Source organism: Crassostrea angulata, chromosome 10, assembly GCF_025612915.1.
Source record: "Crassostrea angulata isolate pt1a10 chromosome 10, ASM2561291v2, whole genome shotgun sequence".
Classification (NCBI taxonomy): Eukaryota; Metazoa; Mollusca; class Bivalvia; order Ostreida; family Ostreidae; genus Magallana; species Magallana angulata.
In genome coordinates, this window is record NC_069120.1 from 10,088,728 (window position 1) to 10,114,678 (window position 25,951).

Below are 25,951 nucleotides of genomic sequence, written 5' to 3' on the forward strand. Positions count from 1 at the left end.
CAAAAATAGTATCGGTAAAATAAACAAATATTTTTTATTCCAATGCAAGAATAATGACATTTGTTCATCAATCGATGATGCACAGGGTTTAAAAATATGTTGAATATGAACCGATATCAATCAGGATCGATGTCAATCAGGATCGATGTCAATAAGGATTGATCTGATGTCAATCAGGATCGATGTCAATCAGGATCGATATCAATCAGGATCAATATCAATCAGGATCGATATCAATCAGGATCAATGTCAAAGTACCTGGCACTCCTCCCACATAGAGGGCGGAGGAGGTGGTGACATTCCTGGCGGTATTCTGACTGCTGCCGTACTGGGAATCACCGCCGTCAACCACCAGCTCCACAACATTCCCGATCAGCTTGGCTTCCACAGAGTGCCACCGGTCGTCACAGAGGTTCGTCTCCTTAGTCGTTGCAGTGAAAAGGGCTACATTGAACACCGAGAACTTCACCTGCAAAGGAATGCATAAAATGTGTATCTAAATTCATCGCAAAATAAAAATAGATTTTTTATTGTAAAATTTAAATTCCAAGTCTACTACATGTTAACCATTGTAAAAGCCAAAGAAATATGCCATGTAATATTTCAATGGATGCACAGTTGTACAGATAATTACATTTATTTAATAACAACTATAGATATGTAAATACTGTGGCAAAAGATACCTTGCCCTGGTGTAGCTCCAGTGTGACAGCCTGGTTGTCGGTAATAGATAGGAGGATACCGTTGGGCTTGTGGGTGCGGAATTCTAACGCTATCTTCATTTCTCGACCAACTGAATACCTGTTGGCTGTTCAAATATAACAATTTCATAAAACATGCAATGTAAAAAAAGAAAATATTAGAAAAACTTGGTTCAGAACAATATTTCTTAAATGTTGTGTAAAAGTAAATTCTCCTCAAAGTTTATTTTTCATTGGCTAATTAATATATTTCTGACATGTAAGATTGAACTTGCCTATAACTCCATAGGAGTTTTTGTTCATGAAAACCCCAGGCTCCATATTTATATAACATGTGGTGACTCCCTGTACTTGTGTAGCGTCAGCTATCATTATACTCTTAGTGTTAACAATGAAGTTCTTCATACATCCACGCAAGCTGTGCCTAATCTAAAACACAGAGAACAAATATTTTCAAAATAAGTCTAACTTGAAACAAGCTTGAATTTATGGAACTTCTTATCATAGAATTACCGTACTATCAAACAGATAGGACATGAAACAGTACAACAAACCTAACTCCATAAAAGCAATTTCAAACAAAATTGATAAACAAATTTCTATGCACAACAATTATTGATAATAAAACATTGTTACTTGAATTATAATCCAGAGAACATGCTCTCACAGCCCTGTGTAATAGCACAGAGGTTTCAATAATTACACACAGATTTCAATAGTGTAAATAAAAACACCAGCTGAATCGCTTGATAATGAAAATCTACCTTGGATAACTGAGTTAAGAGATTATACTACCTCAATGGGAACTTACCAAGTCATCATTATTAATGTTGATATCATCTACAAGGCTTCCGACAATCATGGGGGAGGTTATAGACAACTTCTTGGGAATCCTCTGTTTGTCCATCTCCGTCTTCCCATCCACCTCCAGGCTGATTCTCCGCCGGTCTTTGGAGACGATAGCAGTGTGCCATTGACCACTATTGACAACTTTGGAGGAGACATATTTCTTTATCTTTCCACCATTATTTGTCCAATACACTACCACAGAGCCTTTCAAAATCTGAGCAGCTATATACTCCGAGTAGTTGGCATTGCTCAGTAAAAAGATGGATCCATTCTCATAGAATGTACGGAAGTCAAAGGATATCTGGAATCTGGAATCAGAGAAAATAATAAACATGTCAAAAGCTGAATACTGACAGGAGCATGTACAGAGACATATATGAGTACCAGGTTCAATACTTTGAATTTGACAATATGTTGTTACATTTCAGAATTGAAATGCAGAGAAGGGTTCAAAATGTTGCTACTAAATAAAAGCTTTTACACTGCACAAATATTATGAAATAGTGGCATAAGGTTATATATGAGAGAGTTTTTATAAAAACTTACGACTCTTGAACTTCCTCTGGATCAATCACAATTTTCCCATGGCTCTTAGGTGAATTTCCAAATATAAGTGATCGAATGTTTTGCGGTAGATTAGGAGTTTGTGCACATCTAACTGGAGGACCACCAGTGGTGGTTACTGGGTTTACATCTCTGGGTCTTGAGGTGGATGTCTTAGGGGTGGTGGCAGGTGGTTTTGTGGTTCCAGCATCCTGAAGGTTGTGGGAATGTCCATTGGTCGGCAATCGACATCTTCCAATGTCAGCTCTCTCAAACTGGAGAGGAGCATTCAGGTTGAGAATCCTGTTGAGCAAAATTAATTAATTACATGGATTCATTCAGATGTATAGTAACTTTTTCAACTTTGTAAGATCAAAGCATTTTACAATGATTTGATAGTAGTGAAAACCTTATTTACTTTTGATTGATGATGATGTCACTGATACACCCCTCTAGCCCCTGGGTTGTGGCTGCCATAGCTTGACCCTGAGGGAAGTTGTAGTCGATGACACCCCCAATATATAGGTGATCTACATTGACCTCCTCTCTACCAAGAATCACTTCTTCTAGCTGTGCCTCGTCATCAACATAAACTGTAATCCTGTAATTCAGATGCAGAATTCATAATTGAGAGAATGATTTCTAACTTTTAGACAAACAAGACATTTTTTTTCAGTGTCCTTTTCTTTTATTCTTTTAATACTTTAACTTGAGATAACTAGAGGTACTGTGAGCAAGCTCACAATTGATACCCCCCGCTAAGATAAAAATCATAATGCGTGTATTTTTCCAATTATAGAAAATATTGGATGAATCAATTTCACCGTCCATTTTCTATAAATAACAACTGCTCCCTTTTTTTTTTAAACTGTTGGTCATCAGCTATATTTGTGTGAAGTTAGAACATTCAATGCTTCTCCATAAGAAAGATAATGACCGGACACGAATTTTGCACTTTTTCTGCCAGTGACCTTGACCTTGCCCAAATGACCTTGGGTCAAGGTCATGACACACCCTTTGGTCCTAAGCAATATTTGTGTGAAGTTAGAACATTCAATGCTTCTCCATAAGAAAGATAATGACCGGACACGAATTTTGCACTTTTTCTGCCAGTGACCTTGACCTTGCCCAAATGACCTTGGGTCAAGGTCATGACACACCCTTTGGTCCTAAGCAATATTTGTGTGAAGTTAAAACATTCAATGCTTCTCCATAAGAAAGATAATGACCGGACACGAATTTTGCAATATCCCCCAACGACCTTGACCTTGCCCAAATGACCTTGGATCAAGGTCATGACACACACTTAGGTCATAAGCAATCTTTGTGTGAATTAAGAACTTCCAATGTTTCTCCATAACAAAGATATGGACCGGACACAAATTTTGCACTTTTTCTGCCAGTGACCTTGACCTTGCCAAAATGACCTTGGGTGAAGGTCATGACACACCCTTAGTCATAAGCAATCTTTGTGTGAAGTAAGAACTTCCAATAACTCTCCATGAGAAAGATATGGACCGGACACGAATTATGTATTTTTTCTGCCAGTGACCTTGACCTTGCCCGAATGACCTTGGGTCAAGGTCATGACACACCCTTAGGTCAAAAGCAATCTTTGTGTGAAGTTAGAACTTCCAATAATTCTCCATAAGAAAGATATGGACCGGACACGAATTTTGTATTTTTTCTGCCAGTGACCTTGACCTTGCCCGAATGACCTTGGGTCAAGGTCATGACACACCCTTAGGTCATAAGCAATCTTTGTGTGAAGTAAGAACTTCCAATGTTTCTCCATAAGAAAGATATGGACCGGACACGATTGCACAGACAGACGGACGGACAGACAGATGGACAGATGGACGGACAGACGGACGGACAGACGGACAAGGTGATTCCTATATACCCCCCCAAACTTTTTTTGCGGGGGGTATAATAATTTTTAAAAACATACCTGTTTCCGACTTTTTGAATAGCTACATTGTGCAAATGCCCATCATTAAAAGTCTTGGATGTGGTTATTTTCTGTGGAAGACTGTTTGTACTAAACCTTCCTTCAACTTTCCCATCAACAAGAACAAAGGAGTAAAAGTTCTGGAAATAAAATAATAAAAAATAATAAAATCAATATTGCAGTACACCACACCTTGTTTCGTGATTGTATTTACAACTACAAATAAAGGTGACTTAAATTAATTTCAGGACTCTGTCATAGAAAAGAGGGGGGCACTTACCCTTTGATCATTATCGTAGGCCAGCAGTAATAGCGCATCCCTCTGGGTGGTTCTAAATGACAGGGAAATGTCGCCTTTCTCCCCAGGAAGGGTAGCAGCCTTGTATTTTGCAAATCCATTCCCATAGAAACCTATAGTTCTGTATCCCTGAAAATGAAATATGTAGTTTTTTGGTGCATATTTAAAACATTAAACTTGCAGTAATATTTTCATTCTACATGTACCGGTATTTATCTGATAATTTTATTTCAAGAAAATATAACAAGTCCATAAAGAAATGCTTCTGCTTTGTTTGAGGGGAATATTGTATGATTTTAACTTTTTGCTTCCAAAATAGGTACATCTAATATTTGTTATTTATAAATTATACAGATTTAATATTAAATACTATAACATAAACATTATAAAACAATTTTTTCTGCAGTGGAGTTACCAGGTAAAACCCCAAAATTTCACTAAAAAAACAGCAACCCACTGAAAATTCCAGATAAACTGAAAGACACCTACCTCTGCTGGACAACCATTGGTGACACCGACGGTCTCACCGGTCAGTAGATCCTGGGAGAAGGTCTGGATCTGGACCTGACGGAGGCAGCCCAAGAATCCAGTTCTATTTATAGCCCCCCTGTTAAACAAACAAAACTTACATTAATAGGAAGACAAGATGTTACCAAAATATATAGTTGATTGTATGCATTCGATAAATGTTTAGTAAAAAATGGATTAATGTTTTCATTTGTTTTAAACATTTATATGTACATGTGTACAAACTTTACCACTTCAAAAATGGTTCCAAATCGTAGCTTTCTGGAATTCCTCCGAAATAGAGTGGTCTCCCTTTCAATTCTAGACCAGTATTACTGCCATTGGCAGTGAGGAATTTCATGTCTGTGCCGTCTACTTGAAGGTATGCTAAGAGATTAAAAATTATAGTAATTACTAAAAAAAACTTATACCAATTTTCAAAAATACAGAATATGAATAAATGTATCAACATATAAATCTGTATTACTGTGGAATCATTAGATTTCGTGGTGGCTCAATTTTCGTTGAATTCGTGGGTACCTCTCATCCACGAATTAACATCCTCCACGAATTAATAAATAAGGGTAAAAATGTCATATTTCTTTTATAGGTTTAGGCGAATACACGAAATTACGTCCCCACGAACCTGTAAAATTTAGGAAATCCACGAAAATTCGCCCCCACAAAAATTAATGATTCCACAGTATGTTAAAACAATTCTTAACTTTATCTTTCTTTAAGTCAAAATAAATTTCAAATAAATATTCTCAAAACGTATGCTTATGTGAAGTCTAGCATATATTTCATAATCAAAGTTTGTTATAATTTGTTATCAGTAGAGATTACACATTATATAAAACAGGATATGAAAATATTAGGTCTGTTAATAATCACATGTATACTGATACACACCGGGATGACATGCTATAGAAATACACCTATCTACTTCAGTTACACTGCTAGAAAGCTGGGTACCAATCACCCCCAATCATATAGGGAGGATTAGTTCTATTCTGGCCCTGGTTAGTGTTAGTAATAGTGCCCAAGAAAGCAAGGATTTGTTTAGGAAGTCCACAGCAAAGAAGCAATTCGCTATATTTTGACATTCCAGATATGGGTAAAATGGCTCAAACAGTAAATTAGTTGGTCTTTCATCATATTTTGAGGTCAAATGGAGGAATTCATTTCACTCTGCATGCATGCAAAATCCTGGTTTCTACTAAACTGGTTTTCCTTCTCAATATGAATTTTTGTGGGTTTTCTTATCACTTCCTACTACTGTATCTAAATGGTCTAAAAAAAGTTCTTATGAATTTGATCTTTGAGTGATAAGTAAAAGCCAACTAATATTTTGTTTGATTGCCCAGAGATACATCTGCAAGAGTTAGTACCCTGTGACCCCTCTCTTTCAGCCCGTATTCCAACCCATGTATTGTTAGCGTAACTTTTATTGGATTCCAATCGTGCAAAACTAACACCGCCAAGGTAAAACTTCAAAACCACTCGATTATTTTCAAGCGAAAGTGACAAAAAGTCACCCTGTAATAGATAAATTAATAGAGTTTTACTAAGTGAACTGAAACAACGATGCATTAGTTTGTGGTGAGTGGGTTAGCAGCAGCGTTTTTAAGGCCGCCATTGTCTCAGTACCATCCAGATTGGCTCGCTCTGTAACTATGGTATGCCACTTGTTATCGTTATACGTTAATGCGCTGGAAATTGAAAGATAACTGTCGCCACCAGTATAGATCTGCAGGACCAGTTTCTGATCTTGTATACCGATATATAGAAAATCTCCCTGGAAGTCAAGAAAAATCAAACACATGGAACATTGAAATTTGAAAGCAAAAAACAAGCAATATCAAATTACAGGTAATGAGGCTAGGAGGTCAAGATAATTTTAAAGTTTTTTTCCTCCCTCAAAAAACACAAAAGTTAGATGAATTTCAATTATTTACATGTGGAATTAAAATCAATTATACAGCAAATGTTAATTGCTTTATCCATGAAATATTATGCCATGTCACCCTTTCAGTTAGGTTAGAGGAGTAGATTTAGTCAGTTTGAAGATAATTGTATGGACTAGTCATTGACCACCCAGCCTTAATAACATCATACATCAGATATTTCAACAATAACAAATTAAAATAACATGTAAATCTTAAACGAAAAATGAGGTTGAAATACATTTAATAAATTCTACACGTCTATTAATACATTGATTCATTTAAAAGTTATATGGAAAGCCGAAGATCCTGAATGTTCTCTCATTTCATTTTTTATTACTAGCTCTCCACCTACAGTTTTATTGTTTCCAGTGAACAGCAAGATGGCGTCTCTCCAGAACGTCTTGAACTCCATCTTTACGTAAAATGTTGTGCTTCTGTAAGATCTGACCTGAGGTTTGGCTGAATACCCCAACCCATCGAAGTGGAAGGTGCCAGTCTGTTCCACATTGGCTGCAGGCCTGATGAAGAAACAAAGTGACAGTGACATACATGCAACAACACCCAAAAACTCTTTTAATTCAGACAATGACAGATTGTGTCTATAAACTCAATAAAAGAATATTACTGACACATTTCTGCACCCCCAACAGCCTTGTTTGGAGGTGGTCTTAAAGTTGTGAAGTCCAATTTTCTGATCATCAATGTACATTTCATTCATACATCCGGAGAAATTGGATGTGCTTCTCAATTCTGATGATTTCTGGAAAAAAACAAACCCATTGAGCTTATGAAGAATTCATCATAAACAGTTTTAGACTGTACATTGGTAAAATTATGTTTCATTAATTGGGGACAATCATGTACCTACCTCTATTCCATAAGGCACACCAGCCACATACAGATCAGAGTTCTCATCAAGCCTCAGGAAAGATCGGCCCACGGGAGAGACCCCAGTCACTTTCTTAGCAGCATTTACATTAGAGAGCTTACTGACTTCCAATGTTCCAATTCTTCCAAGCCTGAAAATTTCAAATACCTACTAGTCAACATGTCGTTTGAGAAGACATGAGCTTTGCCATTAAACTAAGGTCTACAGAAAAATGCTTTTTTGCTGATAAATAATCTCCTGACCTGTCGGCTTTGACATGGTACCATTTGTCAATGGTATTGATGAAGTTAGCCTCACTCTGAATGGGAAGGTCACTGGTAACGCTCCCCACGCCAGCACCAACATTCCAGGAAAACTGAATCTTCGCATTTATCATCTCCACTGCTAGAAATTCCTAAAAGAAATACAGCACATTTAGAGATTTTGTTAAGTTTGTGTTCCTTTTTATTCAGCAGAGCACTAACATTTCAGATTTTCTAAAACACAAAATCAAACAAAATTCTATTGAAAACTTGACATATATTTACCGTTTGTTATAAATGCATAAAATTTAAAGCAAACTCTACATGAGCAAATATTAAAAAAACCCAACAATTAATGAACTGTTTATAGAGACTAAGTGTAAGCTACTGACTGTGGGAGATTTCTGCAGCAGCAGGAAGATCTGGTTGTTGGTAGTGTTGTTTGTCTTGAAGGAGAAGCTGATTTTGTTGGTGACCCCGGGGACAGACTTGGAGTGGTAGGACCTCACACACTGACCGCTGGCTGACAGGGACACCTTCACCTGTTAACACATTCACCTGAGTCACTGCATAGTCTTTACACTTTCATGATCCATTGTATTACACAAGTATAACTAGTGGGTATTGTTTTTTTTACAAAAAAACACATGTCTCCCCTTCTCCCCAAGGATTGTAGTTTGGTGCAAATTTAACAAATATTATTCAATAGTACACCTAAGTGTATTATTATTGTTCTTTGTTTAAAGTTTGAAGTCCTTCTGTCAAAGTATATTCAGGAGTTGAACAATGAAGTTTTTTCTAATATGACCTTGAAATAAAAATTCTAGGTCAAGGTAAAAAATGTTGGTAAGGTTCAACTAGGTTATATACCATCTATCTATGATACAAGTTAAAAGTCTGTATGTTAAATGAGTCTTGTGTTATGGTCCGGACAATATTTTTTATCAAAGCTTGACCTTGAAAATCAAAATAGGTCAAGGTCAAAACTTTTGGTGGCGTGCACTCCTTCTCAATACCATCTACCTATGTTCCAAGTTTGAAGTCTTAATGTCAAAGGGTATTAAAGTTATGACCCAGACAAAATTTTATTACTGTTTTTCTTAATTTGACCTTGAGTAAAACAAGGTCAAAGTCAAATATTATTCAATAGTACACCTAAGTAGATTATTGTTGTTCTTTGTTTAAAGTTTGAAGTCCTTCTGTCAAAGTATATTCAGAAGTTGAACAATGAAGTTTTTTCAAATATGACCTTGAAATAAAAATTCTAGGTCAAGGTCAAAAATTTTGGTAAGGTTGAACAAGGTTATATACCATCTATCTATGATACAAGTTAAAAGTGTGTATGTTAAAGGAGTATTGTGTTATGGTCCCGACAATATTTTTCATCAAAAGCTTGACCTTGAAGAACAAAATAGGTCAAGGTCAAAACTTTTGGTGGCGTGCACTCCTTCTCAATACCATCTACCTATGTTCCAAGTTTGAAGTCTTAATGTCAAAGGGTATTTAAGTTACGGCCTGGACAAATTTGGATGAAGAAGAAGAAGAATGAGAAAGTCGACAAAAACAATATGTCTCCCCTTTGAAAGGGGAGACATAAAAATTGAACTCAAAGAGCTTATCTTGAGCCATTAAAGATATATTCTTTCCAGGAACTGTTAGGGTTATAGAAAATGAGTTGTCAGAGTGTTTCTCCTCTGTGCTGCAAAAATAGCTCACCTTTTCTGCCTGAGCACGAGCCTGTTTGATGTTGTCCCTGAGCATCTTGAGTTTGTCATTGAGTCTTGACTCAGCGGTTATGGTTCTGTTAGCGGCAGCTTCCACTCCCTCAACAATGGCGCCAATCTGCTTCACATTCTCCTTAGCCGTGTCAACTTTACAAACGAAAAGGATAGGTTACGGTACTATTCAACATGTGTTGTCTGACAGGTACATATCTTTATTAGACTCAATTACTATTGTTGATTATGGGAATGAATTATCTTCTTGAAGATTAAAAGCTTACTTGAATTTTCAATGTTTTCAAAGACCTCATCCAATCTAACATTCTTGATCTGATTGAACTTGGGGATGAGAGAGTTCTGAATGTTGTTTTCAATATCATCTACTTTTTTGTCCAGTGCTTTTACATCATTGGAGGTCTTGTCCATATCCTTGGAAACCTTTGAAGCTCTGTCACTCAGATCTGTCAATCAATGAAAAGAAAAGTTATTGTACCCATAAAATTGCTCTACTACCATTATGTGTTTAAAAACACAAGAAAAAAGAAATGGTTAAACTGTACAATAATGAATAAGTTTTCCTTTTTAAACCAAATGAGAATTGATAGACTGACCATCAGGCAGGAGGTTGAGAATGTCCCTGATATCTGACTGTCCCTGTCTGATCTGGCTCTGTTCTTCTTCCAGTCCAAGCAAATCTTTGTTTAAAACATCTAGCTGCCTATCTAACTCTGAAATGTAGAGCAAGTAAGCATGCATCACAAAAACTTATCAATTATCAGGCAAATTAATAAAAGAGGAATGAAAAATGAACAAGTACGGGTAAATAAACATCAGAGAACATAAGGTAGAGAAAGGAAAGTGTTAGAGGAAGAAGACAAGTTTGACTTATCATTTGAAGGATTGTCTCCAAATTGTTGATTCATGTATCCAATCAACAAAACAGATATAAAGTGAGACAGAGGATACAGTGATTATTCGAGCATTACTGACATACCAGGGACTTTCCTCAGAGTTTGCTTGGCCTGTCTCAGGAGTTCTCTGCTCTTGTTCAGGGAGCGCGACACTTCATCAGTGATGTTTTTCACTCCAGCCTAGGCACGCAAAACATTTGAGTCATGTAAACAATATAGCATGCTATGACTGAAACAATTCCATTTAAGCACAGCCCAAATCAAATGCTGGTACAAGAAACATTTCAAAAATTATGACTGCATGTTCATTTTCATGTAAACTGTCAATATCATGAAAGTACAGTAGAGTCGATATATATGTCTTGCAGTGTGAAACTAAGAATCGATCAGTACCAATTTACTGTTGTTAGGATGTCACTTTTCAAACCTAGTTTTAATGGACCCATTATAACTGGAATAAATTGATTTCATTATTTAACTGTGATGTTAACGACAATTTGATTTACCCTAATTAAATCTTATGTGACCTACTGTACAATTTTAATATTAATATTGTGCCTAACAATTTTGATGTCCCAATAAATATAACTGTGACGGAACCTACAATTTTGATGGACTCCTCAGCTGCCTGGATTGCTCGTTTGGCGGCTTCCTCCGCCTCATTGACAGCCTTCACGATATTACTATACACCTGGGCTGCCTTCAGGGGATCAGCCGCATCTGCTTTGGTTTTTTCAAATTCCCTGAAACAAACCGTGTATCATTCCAATTATTCTATGTTTAGGCTGTTTCACAGAGGGAAGAAAAATGAACCAATTCTGAAGTAATTCCAACAAGACAAATCAGCGGGTTCTACCTCTCTAACTGTTCGGCATAGTTTGACAGATTCCTGGCGTGACTTTCAGCCTCTCTGACTTTACTTTCTACGGCTGGTATCTGGGATTTTGTGCCATTGACTTTCTTTCTAAGTTCAGGCAAAATCTGGTCAAAAATACTTGCTTTCTTTTCTATATCCTGCAATTTGTCAGAATAAATTACATTTTAAAAATTATTGATAAAGTGTATGCCATCAAAATATTTTATACACCAGTTCATGTATAACTTATTTGATAGGTTTAAGTACATCTGTGATTTGTACCTTAATGATTGAGCATACCTGTTATAATTTGTTTATTTCAACGTTTCTTTTAACCTGCTTGAGTACACCTGTTATTTTGTTATTTCAATGTTTTCTTTAACCTGCTTGAGTACACCTGTTATTTTACCTCAATGTTTTCCTTGACCTGTCTGAGTTGATCTGCTGCCTCTAGGTTGAGTGTGTGTCCCTCCCCTAAAACGTCGATCAAGTTATCATAGTTCTGGTCTATTTCCAGCACCGTGTCCTGTAAATCAACATAATTGATTGTTGATATATCTTAGATATTTTATCAAAAATGAGAATAACTCTTAGAAAAACTAGCCTTTCATGAGTTGGATCAGTGACATACAACTGGTACTGAGGAATCATTAAAATTCATGGGGGCCAATTTTTGTGAATTTATGAAATTTTATGGGTGCTTGGGAATTAATTTCGTTTATTTTCTTATACATGTACCTACAAAAAGAAATATGACTTTATTAATTTGTGGAGGATGTTAATTCATGGTTGAGAGGTACCCATGAATTCCATGAAAACTGAGCCACCACAAAACCTAATGATTCCACAGTATATCAATTCAAACACTATCAAACTGACATACAACTGGTAGAATCATTCAAACATTTGCCACAGACTGTAATTCATTGCTACAGCTTATAGTCTCACCATTGTTGAATTCTGCATTCTGGATATGCCACTAATCAGGGTGAACACTTCGTCAGACTGTTTCTTGGACTCGTTGGAATGCCTCTGGAGGTCCAGCAGCTTATCCAATAGAGCCTGAATGTCATCCATTATTCCAGAGGTATTCACAAGCTTGTTCGTCATATTTAACAATTTCTCTGACAATTCTTCTGCTAATCTAAAAAATAATGGAAATAACCTCTCTAAAAGTTTGTTTTTCAATATTATTCTCATATGAATACACTGTACACATAAAAAAATTTTTAGGAGGAGAAGAATGACAAGAAGTCATTACATTGTTGCTCACTTCTTTAAGGAGAATGTCAACAAATATGATTAACTATTTTTTATTTCATTATATTATGAGTAATTTTCAGTAAAACTCCTGCTTTCAATCCCTCCCATCCTTTACAATGACACAAGGAAGCCTTGCCACTTACTTGTTCTCCTTGATGGCTCTATCTAGTGTTGTTGTGAAATTCCTGTCCTTGATCTCCTTCAGGATGACCTTGACCTTTTCTAGAGCATCAGTCACATTGATTCCACTTTTATTGTGGAACAGACTTTGCACCGTATCCACCAGCTTCTCCACAAAGTCTGAAAATAATGTCACAATTTACATGACCGTTGGTCATTTCAGGACTTGGATGATGGGTTAATATTCTATTTATGAAAATCAATTAAGAATTGCATATTTCTAAATATCTGTTAAATACTGATAGAATAGACCATCATTATCATGCTACACTCACCTTTCATGTCTCTGATTGTTTCATTGAGGTCGGCCTCCAGGTTTGTGGCATTGTTCCTCAGAGATACAGCTTTCTCCTCCAGAGGAGTCGCCTGAAGTTTGGCTCTCCTAGACTAAATAAACAAACAATTCACAATTAAAGATAATGCTTTTCAATCATTAAGCGATTTATTCCAGGGAAGAAAACAAAACACTATTTTGACGAGTTTTCAAGTTTATTTTGGGAAGCTGATTTTTCAATTTTAAACAAAAAATGTATATACATGTACTTGAATTTGTATTGTGAATTGATTACAAAGATTATGAAATCTACAAAGCTGAGTTACATATGGTTGATGAAAAAAAACAGGCATTAGGTAGAGCTCTATATAAATCTATGGTACCAAAGGATATACCACAAAGGACGGTATAAGGCTACATTTTATGAGAGATATATATCCTTAAAGAAATATGAGCAGTATCTTTCACATCTTTATCTTGCTATAAAAGTGTTTTAATGATAACTCTGCAAGTTACCTTTATGATACAAATAAATAAATTGAAATCATGAAATTTAATCAAAGATATAAATTATCAGTACTCACCTACGAAACTACTGACTGATTTTTATACAGGATAACAATAATGAAAATTTGCTTGAATCATAACATTTAAATAGCTATTCACACAAAACTATGGATAATAGAACATAAATATGTAAAAACATAATTTTATGTTATCTTACTATGAATAACAATTTTTTTTGGATTAATAAAAATTGTAGCTCATATTTCTTTATAACAAGTGCACTACACTATAGAGGATTTCCTACACTACACAAAAGATCAACACCAGAAGCACACAAATCAAAGCCCATGGAGGTAACACCACACAGATATACAAGCTGCAGACTACACAGGTATACAAGCTATAAACTACACAGATACTAAACAGACACCATACAGATACTAGACAGACACCACAAAGATACCACTCACTTCAGTGAGAAGAGAGTCGGCCTCTCGCTCAAGGTCATTTGCCTGTGATTTCAAATGACTCAGTTCGGCTGTCCTGATAGTCTCCAACTCTTCCTGAGAAAAATTGTCACAACAACACTGTCAACATAACTCTTTATAAATCCTTAATCCTTTTTTTTAATTACAAGATGATTTTTCGTTATTTTAAATTCAAAATTGTATAAAATAACATAAATTCTGAAAAGCTTTTAATTTGACAAACAATAGTGAAAGATAAGAGAAATCTCTACCTTGAGTAAAATTGTTTCATTTTGAATTCTCCACAGCTGGTTCCACGGAACAGGAAGTTTGCCTGTGAGGTTGACCTGACGAGTCATGTTACTCAGGTCATCAAGCTCTTTCATTAGGTCAGCTGTACAACCCTCATCACATGCTGCAAAAAACAACAAAAAAGCATGCTCCAAAATTACTGTTGATGAGGAGGGGGTCACAAAATATGAGCTCTCTATGCAAACTCTTAATAGAATTTTTTTTTAAAAATTATACAAAAAACAAAATTATCACGTTAAAAATATTTTTGACACATACAGACACATCTTCCATCCTCCACAGCATGTCGCGGCTGACATCCATCACATTTGTCTCCAGTTATTCCTGGAAGACACCCACACTGGCCCTGGAAGTTACAGGAAGACGATACCGAGCCCTCAGAATTACAATCACACGGCAAACAATGACCACCAGCTTGTCTTGGGTTCCCATAGTAACCATCAGCACATCTGTCGTAAAATATTTGAGAATATATGTACCACACGAAAATAAGCAATGTATTTTTAGATACAGATTAACATTTTTAAATTGAAAAACTTATGAAATAACATTTTTATTTCTTGTTACCCTAGACTAGTTTGAAGAATCTGAATTCATTTCATTGTTAGTACATGTAGTAATAACAAACACATTATCAAGAATTTCAAAAATAAAAAATTGGCAATCAAATTTCATTCATAGAGAATATTGCTAGTTAAATTTTCTTCTTAGAAAATATTGCTAAGAATTCAACAAAGTTTAAACATCAATAATGAATAAAAAATAAACTATGAATTAGGCAGGTGATGGCAAGGTGATATTTAAGAAGATTACCTTAAAATTCCTGCAAAAGCAGCATCAGTTAGCAATAATAAAAGACATGGATATAATAAATACATGCTTCCACTAATATTTCTCAATGAATGACCAAAAATAGCCTCCTTCAGTTTATAGAGTCTGGAATGTGTCCCATGACAAGTACATAAATGAATGAATTTCCTAAGACGACAGATTAAAATTCAGTGGGAGAGTGATGCCATTGTTTGAGGGTTTTTAATTGGGGTGGGATAATTAAGGTCTTATGACAACACTGCCTCAGCCCTGCATTGTCACTCAATGCAAAGGATAATTATAGCTGAGTAAGCAGATTATTCTCACTTAAATATTATTTGTTGGTTTAAACCTTCATTAAGTTTACGCTGCCCTGATTTTGATTTACAAACAAAGGATTTCAAAGAGCATTTAAATTCAAAAGCATATCAAAAATAAAAATTGTTTTCATGTAGGATAAGCATGAAAGGTATATGGATTATATGTAAAATATTTCAACCAAATATTACTTCAATCCAAAATATACAAAAGGAATATATTGTAGGTTAAATATTTTAAAGTACATTTAATGTTCTTTATCTACAAAATCACTATTCATGGAAAATATTACATAAATATTTTCAAAATCATCCATGTAACTGGATTTTTTTCTTTTTGCTGAAGATTCATGATTTGATCAGTATCTAAAAGCTATGCATTGCAATTCATTTTTATAATGAGTCTTTTCCAGGCTGGAACATATTACATATCAGAACTTCCATCATAGCATTAACATAATTATTAAATCATCTAAATGAACCTTTTTTAAGTTGCAACACAATGCATTAAAAATACTACCATCTTTCAATGCCACTATATTTCCATAAAATATCCATCATGATAGTCAACACTCTGATTTTCTCAAATAATTTCAACCCACTTGAATAATTTTGAATTCTGTATAAGTATACATGCTCCAGTTTCATTAAATATCAAGCCAGATCCTATCATTTTTATTGCTTAACAGGCCATCTGTGCACATCAGTTAATCATTTCATTTTGAATTAACAGGTATATTTTCAAAAAGAAGCAAAACACCTTTGACACACCATATTCCCTCTTGTTAACTTTTATCTTTAAAAAAACCCAACTCTATTTCTGTTGATGATTGACCAGTTTGTATGGAATGCATTGTGTATGAATGTAAAGACTTACGATTCACATCTTGTCCCTGTGTAACCCTCTGTGCAGTTAGTGCATATCAGCTGACCACGCCTTATTTCACATGTACTGCTAAAACTGAACAGAATCAACACTATGAACCATTTCAGCAAGAGGAAATTCAGAGGTTCATGTGTATTTTTAGCATGGAATTCTAAGAACTGTTTACAAGTAATTGTTGTGTCCATAATGGTTCCAGTAAATTGCACAGCCATTTACATTTTCTAAAGTGCAGTGAAGTACAATTAAGCTTGAATTTTTTCTTCATTTTGAATGAATTTATCAACATCAAAAGTTAGGAACATTACACAAGAAGTAGATTGCTCCATAAAATGATTCAGATTTCAATAGATTTCCATTAAAATTTATAACTTATTCTAAATGGTCAGACAGAAACAACGTTTATTACTTATTTTCTATGGTAGGGCAGATACAGGGTTGACAGTCCACCGATGAACCTCTGGTAGCGTCTCCATAGAAACCAGGCAGACATCTTTGGCACTGACCTCCTGTAGTGTTGTGCTGACAGTTCTTAAGTAGATAAAAAAAATTCATAAATGTACATCAACACAGGTTTGACAACTAGGAAAGGAACGAAAATAAAAGAACTACAGCTGTATAATATATGTTAAGAACCAAATTTGACCCCCAGGAATCAACATTTTTGAAAAAGTTTCAGGTATGCTATGTTGTTTTTCCTACAGCAAACATAGAACTGAGCTTCAAACAAGCACATTTGTACCAAAATATTTAAGTAATTAAATTTTTCAGGGAGCCATTTTAGACCCTTATTCCAGTATATAGTCCTTTAATTTTCAATGAGCTCGACTTGGACCAGGATAACATATTTGATATTCAACAGTCTGTACCTGACACACTCCAGTCTCCCGATCACAGGTGTCCGAGTGTCGGTGACAGTTACAGCGAACCACCTCCCCGATCACCACAATTGGATGAGATATATCTGTGGTTACATTGTGCTTCAGTCGGTAGTAACCATCTGCTGGGTCCTTGAAGAGAAATATTTTTCATGAATATGATATCAATGTTCATAAGGCTTTTTAGTAACTGCTTTAAATTTACATATAAATAAGTGGATTACAATACTTATGCAAACTTTTCATAAAAATGTAAAATCTACTTACAAATACTTTTATATTTATATTACATTACATGTACTATCAAATAATAAAGTTTATGAAGAATAAGTTTTATTTTCTTTGGTAAACAGAACAGCATTGACTACATTAGGTTTGTGCTGACTAATATTTACTGCCATCCAGTGTTGTTACCTGACAAGAGAGTCCGGAGTACTGCTGGGGACACTGACAAATCTCCACACCCAGGGCTGGGTTATCTGTGCTACCATTTCCTGGCTGGGCACTGTCCACAGACAAAAACCTCAACCTACAATAAAAAGAAATCTGAACCATTGAGTGCATGATGTAAATCATTATGATTTTTCCATCTTTCTAATATTACATCTACAATGTCATGAAAATATGTACTGGTATGTTCAGTTGGAACCTTATCATGTATAAATTAAAGTTTTAACAAATAGAGAGAAATGTATTGAAATCTCACGTGGCAGCTCTGGCTTGGTCATCTGGTGTGGCTATTATGTAAACCTCTGTGACATTTTGTAGAACAATCATCATCAAACTCCTGGTAGCATTTCCATATCCAACAATCATCCACTCTGTCTAAAATCCGGATCAAAAAGTTATTTCTATCAGGGCTTCAGTTTTTCCCTTCAGTTAATAAATTAACCTTTATGCTGATACATGTATCTCATAAGAAGGCCATAGAGTCAACACTTACTGGATGAAACTTGACAGAAATTGATTTCTCTCCTCTTTGAGACCAGGGTGTTGATGTTTTGTGAACCATCTGGAAGCTGTTCCCGATGACCACAACATCCGGACTGTCAACGCCTCGGGATGGAGGTCCTTTATCAGATCTGTATTCAACCTCAAATCTCATCTTTCCATTGTACGATAAGGTCTACCAAAATAAAATAGCTCAGCCCTTTACCTTTAGAAACCTTCATTTTTACTCATACTTTTCATTTTATTTGAAATTCATTGTACATTGTAATAAAGGAATTTTGGATAAATTTGTATACCCAATCTCCAAGATAGCTATCAGGGAGACTCCAGTAGATCGGTTTAGATGCTAAGGACTGTGGTACAGCTGTCCATGTAGAATTGCGAGGAATGACAGCGTAAGATTTATACTGTAGAGTCACCTTGTCTGTAACACGGGGGTCAAAGGAAATACTGCTCCCAGGAATCTCTACCTGCAAAATAAAACAACAGTTCACAAACATATAAAACTACTGTGAGTTTCAACATTTCTTAAACACTTTGATACTGGGTAATACAACATGGTCCCACTGTCATCAATTTCCTTATCTTATTTCTCAGTGTTTTCTAATCTTTAAGAGATATGAGTTGAGTACTAAGATGTGAAAATGTTTGTAACAAGGAACCTGGGTAAGCTAATATTTATTAAGTAAATGATTAATGGATTATTGCAATACAATTAAAATGTCTGGATATACATCCAGATACCTTTCTCCAGACATATGGAACCTGGTCACATCTGTTGGATCGCTCGAAACAGAAACACTCTGTGCAGCCATAGGGGTTGGTTCGGTCCAGACTGAAGGATCCTGGGCGACAACGAGCACAGGTACGAGTCTCAACATTGTTCTGAGAGTAAAAAGTAAGAGTTACATAGAAATAAGATTCCTAATCCATGAATACAATAAAAATGAGAAAATTTGCCAATCAAGATGTCTTTGGTTGCAACGTTTATTCAAAGAAAACAGATATACTAAGATACAACTACACAGACAGACACACACACACCCATCAAGTACCTTGCATTGACACTGCCCCCTGTTATCACACTGACAGACCCCCGTGGAATTGTTACAGCTGCTAGGGTCGGTACCATCAGCACTACACAGACAGAGCTGACAGTTCGGGTGATTGTAGAAGCCAGGTGAGCACTGGTCACACTTATCACCTGTGTAGTCCGCCTTACAGGTGCACTGTCCAGTAATCAGGTCACACTGTCTGGACTCTGCTGTCCGTGGATCACAGTTGCAAAGCTGGAAGCGTAGAGGAATATTTTTGTTTATGGTTCTGGATCAAAATTATCTAGAAATTCATTTTCTGATTGTGTGACAGGTGTTCTTACTTTGCAACCTGTTACTCTATCATGACCCCAGGTGTTGGGCTGGCACTGACCACACTGTGGTCCGGTGGTAAGGGGGGGACAGACACACCGACCCGTGACTGGATCACACACATGGCCAGGCTTATCACAAGGCTGACATCCTGTTGGAATTTTACATCTCATCAATATTTCCAAGTACTGGTATATGATCTTCCATATCATAAATAGACAAGAACCGTCAAACTTTTAATTACTGCAATATAATGAGAATATTTTATACGTTTTTTACAGATAAATCATGAACTCTACATGATGACATACGTTTACAGCCACTGATGGAGAATCCATAATAGCCCGGTCGGCATTGGTCACACTGTTGACCCTCCACCTCAGGTCTACAAGTACACTGTCCAGTCCTCTGGTCACACTGGGAATAGACTGACCCCAGTCTGTCACACTCACAGGGGGTGCAGCCGTTCCCAGTACCCAGACCCCAGAAATTTTCCTGCAAAGGAGAAAATCAATGACATCAAAACCCTGAATCAGTAAAGCATAATGAAATAATGAATACTAATGAAAGGGATAAAGTTTATTTGTATGTTATTAACCAGATTTAAATTCAATTAGTAAAAGCCGTTGCTAAACTATGACACTATTATTCTTATAAAAGTCATCTCCAATGTGCTTGGTTGTGCTATGTATCAATTTTATTTTACTATGGCATTGATTTTGAGGATTTGATAGCTCATATACCAGAAGAGTGTTCTTTCTATATAAGTCTGTAGTTTCTAGGAAACTAACATGCACCATAACTAATGCATACATGTTAACTCTACTGATTTACGCGGTTTAGTCTAATGTTATCTAAACCAATGACTATTCTATGAAGCAGCATTTCAGAAGTTATAATAGTTTCATTTTACCAGAAAGAAGATTGCATATAGAAAAATAAAGAATATTTGAAGCTCCATCTTTAGAAATTAGCCTTCTACAATTATCAGAAACTGTTCCTTCATACTACCGGTAAGTAGAATGATAAGTATAAGAGAGCTATAGCTAGATGATAGAGCTACATACAGTAAAGATCATGTATCACACCAAAAATGGTGATGAACATATAACGTTCATGTAAAGTATATAATGTATAGGCATGATATCTAGTGATGGAGAAACCAGCTGTTACAGAACAGAGGATATACAGAACAGCATGTATTTTCACTTTCCTCTTTCTAAAAATGATGTAGTATTCATTATGCAATAGCAGTGGTTATGGTTAGCCATATTCTGAAGAAAAGCAGCAAGAATCAGAAAAGCTTTATGAAGAGCAGAGGGGGTCTAACAGAACAGCAAAACCACCTGACAGGTATTGCAGCGTGATCCAATGACATTGGGCAGACAGTTACAGATCCCTGTGATGTCATCACAGGGCTCCGTTTGATTGGTTCCTTGTGTGTTACATCCACAGTCTAAGAAATTACAATGGCAGGTTTAAACAAACAGCAACCTTCAACTTTCATATTTGTTTTCATTTCATTAGGAGACCCATTTTCAAAACCAGTCCAAATAAAGATATCAGGAGCAAATTTGTTAATTATGTCATGTTTCAAAAAAATACAGTGATAATTTGAATTCACTAAGGATCTCTATTCCCTTATGAAACAGTTTGCAACCTACAACATACCCTTGCAACCACGTGATGAGAATCCGAAAAATCCCGGCTGACAACTGTCACACTTCCTACCAACAACACCTATATTACAGAAGCACTGGCCGGTATAACTGTCACACAACGACCCCCGTGATCCGACCGGGTCACAGTCACAGGGGATACACCCCTCCTCTACACTCCCATACCCAGGCTACAACAAAGTGCTCCCTCTTTATCCCACATTATTAGGACATTCAGTGAACAACATGCTTAAATATTTCTTATCTATATAACTGTGCAAATTAGTTAAATCGATTAGTTCATTTCATCATAATCGCTGTTAACAAATCTACAACAAATGCAAGTGCAGAATTAGTGAATTGTTACACAAATAGTGAATAGTTAATATTCATTGACAATTAATTTAAATTTGACATTGATTGTGTATCACTATTAGTTTTTACACTTATAAATATGACAGTACCTGGCATTGATCACAACGTCTTCCATAAAACCTGTCCTTGCAAATACAGCGCCCGGAATACTGGTCACATGACCCATTCACCGAGCCATTCATATCACAATTACATGCTGGAAACAAAATGAATTCAAAACGGATATAATAAGACTTTGTACTGGTCAATCTTCATACTTAATTCAAATCACAATTCTGAGTTGATATGATGCAAGATCCTGTTGTTCTAAAGATACTCTACAACACGTTTTTGACCCCTATTGTTCTGAGTTGCCCACCTGTACAGTCGCCGTTGACCGCTCTTCCGTAGTACCCATCCTGACACCGCTGACAGTTGGGCCCCTCAGTGTGGTTCAGACACTTCAGGCACTCCCCTGTCTCCCTGTCACAGCCCCCAGGGTCTCCCCCGTCAATATTACCCCCACAAGAACATGGCCGACAGGATCCACCAACTTTTGTTGGATCCCCGTAGTAACCAGGGGCACATCTATTGCAAACAGAAATTGTAAAAATCTTGTTAACATATCAAAACAAACACACGGTATTAAATTTGACTGTGGATTGCATACAATTTTTAAAACTTCTTACAAGAATTTACCTTAAGTAGAGTAAGCTTTAGATTATCAATGTACATGAACTTGTAACATGACCCTGACCTTTCACATCTGTTTCCTGTGTAGCCAACAGCACACTTATCACACTTGTAGTTGTCATAGTTTCCAACTTGCGGTATCAGCTGACATGAAGCAGAGAACTGATTGGTTGGTTCCAGCAGAGGACATGCACATGGTTTGCAGTCATCTTCCTCTCCACGGCGAGGGTCACCATAGTAACCAGGCAGACATGTGTCACAGTTTTCTCCCGTTGTGAAATGCTGACAATTCTATGGGTAAAGTATACAACTCGCAAACTCAACTTTTATATTGCATTGCTATTTATCACATAAAATGGTTCATCCAAATGCATTGAAAATATGAAGTGTAAAGCCACAATGAAGACTCACAATACACCTTCCAGTGTTGATATCACAGCGCTCAGCATGGTTGTTGCAGTTACAAGGTAAGCACATTCCTCCGTACAGCTTGTTTCCCACTCTACGAAACCCAGGCTCACACATCTGTGGGTTGAAGATGAAACAACATCCATATATCTATACCTAATCAAAATTTTTCCTATTCCTTTATCTGAGAGCCATCATCTAAACACAAACTTAAAATATGCCGGTATCATGCTCAACATATAATTCAAATCTCTAATAAATGTTTAAATATATGAAATATTACTTTTAAAAAAATTCAGAATACTAATAATAAGATTTTTAGACAAAAGTGTTCCCTTACTTCACAGGAGAGACCCTGGTAGCCCCGGGGACAGGAACATTTCTCTACCGCCCTGAGTGTGACTGAGCTGTTAGACAGAGCACTCACAGCATCCAGTGTGACATCACGTAAACTACAACACACAAAGAACTCCACATAGTACATATATCACAATACCTTATGAAGTTGACTGATGAATCCTTTGACAAAAAACATTATATTCACTAAAGATAAAGAACATTTACTTGACCTGTGGAACCAAAAACATTAAATTAAAGATATCAGATTCATGTATACATGTAAATGTACTGATACATACTACACAGTGTTTTGAGCAGAGTGATATGTCGCCCGTATCAGAAGTCTCTCAATGTTGAACAGGATTATCATGAATTCCTTTTTGGTGATGGGCTGCAGGGTCTCATAGCGGTCACTCTTCACTAACTGGAACCAACTGGATTCATTCAGCACCACTGATCTCTCCTCTTGAACATTCTCCCTCAGATAGCTCTTCCCATTCACAATGGTCATATTACCACTCTATAGAGAAAGAACAAGGATATAAATAAGGCACTGCATAATGAGTTTTACAGGTGTGAATTTTACAGGTGGGGGTTTACAGGTGTGAGTGTTAGCGTCCTTGAGTAGCCTTACCTGGATGATGACATCTACTCCATACATGTGTCGCTGGTACGGTACAGTACGATCAGTCTCATACTTCACTGTGTATCTCAGACTTCCTCCATATGACGTCAACTGCAGAAAATACATAAAACCTCGTTCAAATTTCAGTTGAGAAGAACAATGAATTATCCTAGTACATTGCATTTAATCAGTAATTTATCTAGAGACTTCACTGTGTTTAGTACCTACAGGTACAGGTGGTGCCTTACCCGATTTCCAAGGTATTTGAGTGGTGCCTGCCAGTAATACACCACCGTATCCTCGGAGGGGTTTAGAGAGTTCTGATTGGCTGGGTAGGCTCTGTACACAAGCCATCCTTCCTCATTCTTCTGTATGAAATAGGTGAAGCCATTGATGTTGACCGAGGTTACAGCCCAGCCACTCATACCATCCGACATGTCCACAACCTGGGGAGGCACCAGAAACAATTGTATGTTTGAAAAATGACACCCCTATTATTTTTGTTTGTATTTTTTTTTTTGATCAAAATTCTGTGTTTTTTGAAAAATGCAGTAGTTATAACTGTAAAACTGAGAAAATGAAAGCCAACCCTTTGATTAAAGCCAGAAAGACATTTAGTTTAGAAAACAAAGTATTTATTTTATTTTTTTACAGAAATATTTCATAAACAGAATAGTGTGACTACATGCAACACAGTGAAGGTAAGAAGAAAGTGTAAAGTCACAAATTATACAGTGAGAAAACATCTGAAATAAGTTATTGGAAATTTTTCCAGTCCTGAAAATATATAGTCAATCATAAGCCATAGATAAAGCCAGGCTGATAAAAAAAAGAGAGAAGGCTTATTCCATGAATACAGATTTACAGGCACATATAGGTCTTACCCCTTCTGGAATCTGATGAAAATATCATTTCACTTCACTGTTACGTCAAGTCTTTGATTTTGATACAAATTAATGTATATTTCAATATTTAATCACAAAGTTACATATTTTATTCATTTCTTGTTCTTTTTCAGGAAAAGTGCACAATTCGAACACAAACAATGTGTCATTTATCATAAAAATCATACACAGAAGTGAGAAATAAACAAATTTCAATTAAATAGTAAACTGAAAATGCTTTGGTATTGAAAACAGGCATCTTATTTATAGTTAAAATAATATCAAAGACTTTTAAAAAATATGTACCTATACCTAATTTAAGTGAAAGCTACTGTTAAATAAGCTTTTTTTGGTTTTTTCAATTCTGTCTAGGAAAAAAAATAGTCAATTAAAACTGTTAAAGGGACCATTACAAATTATTGGTACATGTTCTTTCTTGTGAATTCAAATCTGTTTAAAGTATATATATATGTCAAACCTCTTTAGAAGAATAATTTTATCATGTACAATCAATGCCCCCAAAAAACTTTATGCACTGTATTTCACTGACTGTGAACTTCTGTGTAAGTGTTCAAACTGGACAATGACTTCAGTGTTCAATGTATACAAACCTTGATGAGACCAAGATTAGAGGACTGACAGACAGAGGACACTCCGAAACAGAAACACGGCATGCAGCCCACAGGATTGTCCTTGTGAAGGTTAAAGAAGCCCCGCTTACACCGGTCACATTTGACGCCCTCAACATTCTCCTGAAAATCAGGTATAAGATGTACAAAAACTGTAATACAAATATTGGTATTTGTAGATCTTGTATAAATATCTGTGTAATGGGTGAAAACTGCAATTAGGACATATTCTTTGAACTTATTACATTTGACTGTGTATTCCTTTTAGTGAGTTTGGCAGTACGTAGCTCCCGCCAAATCAAGTAAATCACCAAATGTCAACCATGTATATATTAAAATAAGCACATTCAGAAATGCGCTAACCTGTTGCAAAATCATTTTCACCAAAATATCGTACATGCTAAATGTAATATGTTTACAGCAACTGATTTAAGTAACATATTTATGGGTTGAACTGGACAATGTATACATTAAAATACTCTCAGAAAAAGCCAGTTCTATGCTGATGAAGTCCATATACCCGGTACCTACATATGGTATATGTGTATAAAGAAGAATCTGCTGACATCGTTACCTTACAAACACAGTTGCCACTGCATTGTTGTGAGCTCAATGTTCCAGCACTGTTACAGGGACAGGGCTTACAGTATGGGTATCCATAGTAACCAAAGGCACACTCCTGACAGGTGGGTCCCCCATAGCCCTCCTTACACTCACAGTCTCCGGGTCTCTGCA

At 36.1% G+C, this 25,951-nt stretch overlaps 1 protein-coding gene across 6 annotated transcripts in view; it reads right to left on the reverse strand.

The window, feature by feature from the left end:
• The window catches only part of LOC128168336 (laminin subunit alpha-2-like), a 63,343-nt gene that overhangs the window by 19,977 nt on the left and 17,415 nt on the right, over nucleotides 1-25,951 (reverse strand). Inside the window, exons 10-62 of one of the 6 annotated variants that reach the window (XM_052834570.1) lie at nucleotides 25,791-25,946; nucleotides 25,199-25,339; nucleotides 24,588-24,599; nucleotides 23,952-24,149; nucleotides 23,713-23,814; nucleotides 23,378-23,598; nucleotides 23,080-23,191; nucleotides 22,743-22,856; nucleotides 22,396-22,622; nucleotides 22,018-22,226; nucleotides 21,749-21,855; nucleotides 21,298-21,475; nucleotides 20,973-21,082; nucleotides 19,938-20,121; nucleotides 19,638-19,777; nucleotides 19,315-19,548; nucleotides 19,004-19,144; nucleotides 18,556-18,729; nucleotides 18,252-18,434; nucleotides 18,015-18,133; nucleotides 17,723-17,837; nucleotides 17,300-17,440; nucleotides 16,840-16,961; nucleotides 16,425-16,508; nucleotides 14,679-14,869; nucleotides 14,381-14,523; nucleotides 14,112-14,204; nucleotides 13,136-13,247; nucleotides 12,824-12,980; nucleotides 12,366-12,561; nucleotides 11,827-11,943; nucleotides 11,418-11,575; nucleotides 11,166-11,304; nucleotides 10,645-10,741; nucleotides 10,262-10,378; nucleotides 9,932-10,111; nucleotides 9,646-9,800; nucleotides 8,322-8,471; nucleotides 7,930-8,081; nucleotides 7,667-7,817; nucleotides 7,428-7,558; nucleotides 7,151-7,316; nucleotides 6,241-6,388; nucleotides 5,101-5,236; nucleotides 4,832-4,949; nucleotides 4,325-4,471; nucleotides 4,045-4,184; nucleotides 2,512-2,694; nucleotides 2,097-2,396; nucleotides 1,513-1,858; nucleotides 977-1,130; nucleotides 684-808; nucleotides 259-469 (exon numbers count right to left, since the gene is read on the reverse strand). In XM_052834570.1, the coding sequence (XP_052690530.1) occupies nucleotides 259-469; nucleotides 684-808; nucleotides 977-1,130; nucleotides 1,513-1,858; nucleotides 2,097-2,396; nucleotides 2,512-2,694; nucleotides 4,045-4,184; nucleotides 4,325-4,471; nucleotides 4,832-4,949; nucleotides 5,101-5,236; nucleotides 6,241-6,388; nucleotides 7,151-7,316; nucleotides 7,428-7,558; nucleotides 7,667-7,817; nucleotides 7,930-8,081; nucleotides 8,322-8,471; nucleotides 9,646-9,800; nucleotides 9,932-10,111; nucleotides 10,262-10,378; nucleotides 10,645-10,741; nucleotides 11,166-11,304; nucleotides 11,418-11,575; nucleotides 11,827-11,943; nucleotides 12,366-12,561; nucleotides 12,824-12,980; nucleotides 13,136-13,247; nucleotides 14,112-14,204; nucleotides 14,381-14,523; nucleotides 14,679-14,869; nucleotides 16,425-16,508; nucleotides 16,840-16,961; nucleotides 17,300-17,440; nucleotides 17,723-17,837; nucleotides 18,015-18,133; nucleotides 18,252-18,434; nucleotides 18,556-18,729; nucleotides 19,004-19,144; nucleotides 19,315-19,548; nucleotides 19,638-19,777; nucleotides 19,938-20,121; nucleotides 20,973-21,082; nucleotides 21,298-21,475; nucleotides 21,749-21,855; nucleotides 22,018-22,226; nucleotides 22,396-22,622; nucleotides 22,743-22,856; nucleotides 23,080-23,191; nucleotides 23,378-23,598; nucleotides 23,713-23,814; nucleotides 23,952-24,149; nucleotides 24,588-24,599; nucleotides 25,199-25,339; nucleotides 25,791-25,946 (8,137 nt within the window). Of the gene's footprint in view, nucleotides 1-258; nucleotides 470-683; nucleotides 809-976; nucleotides 1,131-1,512; nucleotides 1,859-2,096; nucleotides 2,397-2,511; nucleotides 2,695-4,044; nucleotides 4,185-4,324; nucleotides 4,472-4,831; nucleotides 4,950-5,100; nucleotides 5,237-6,240; nucleotides 6,389-6,499; nucleotides 6,648-7,150; nucleotides 7,317-7,427; nucleotides 7,559-7,666; nucleotides 7,818-7,929; nucleotides 8,082-8,321; nucleotides 8,472-9,645; nucleotides 9,801-9,931; nucleotides 10,112-10,261; nucleotides 10,379-10,644; nucleotides 10,742-11,165; nucleotides 11,305-11,417; nucleotides 11,576-11,826; nucleotides 11,944-12,365; nucleotides 12,562-12,823; nucleotides 12,981-13,135; nucleotides 13,248-14,111; nucleotides 14,205-14,380; nucleotides 14,524-14,678; nucleotides 14,870-16,424; nucleotides 16,509-16,839; nucleotides 16,962-17,299; nucleotides 17,441-17,722; nucleotides 17,838-18,014; nucleotides 18,134-18,251; nucleotides 18,435-18,555; nucleotides 18,730-19,003; nucleotides 19,145-19,314; nucleotides 19,549-19,637; nucleotides 19,778-19,937; nucleotides 20,122-20,972; nucleotides 21,083-21,297; nucleotides 21,476-21,748; nucleotides 21,856-22,017; nucleotides 22,227-22,395; nucleotides 22,623-22,742; nucleotides 22,857-23,079; nucleotides 23,192-23,377; nucleotides 23,599-23,712; nucleotides 23,815-23,951; nucleotides 24,150-24,587; nucleotides 24,600-25,198; nucleotides 25,340-25,790; nucleotides 25,947-25,951 lie in introns of all 6 variants that reach the window. The other 5 variants (XM_052834569.1, XM_052834574.1, XM_052834571.1 and 2 more) reach the window with 5 other exon arrangements.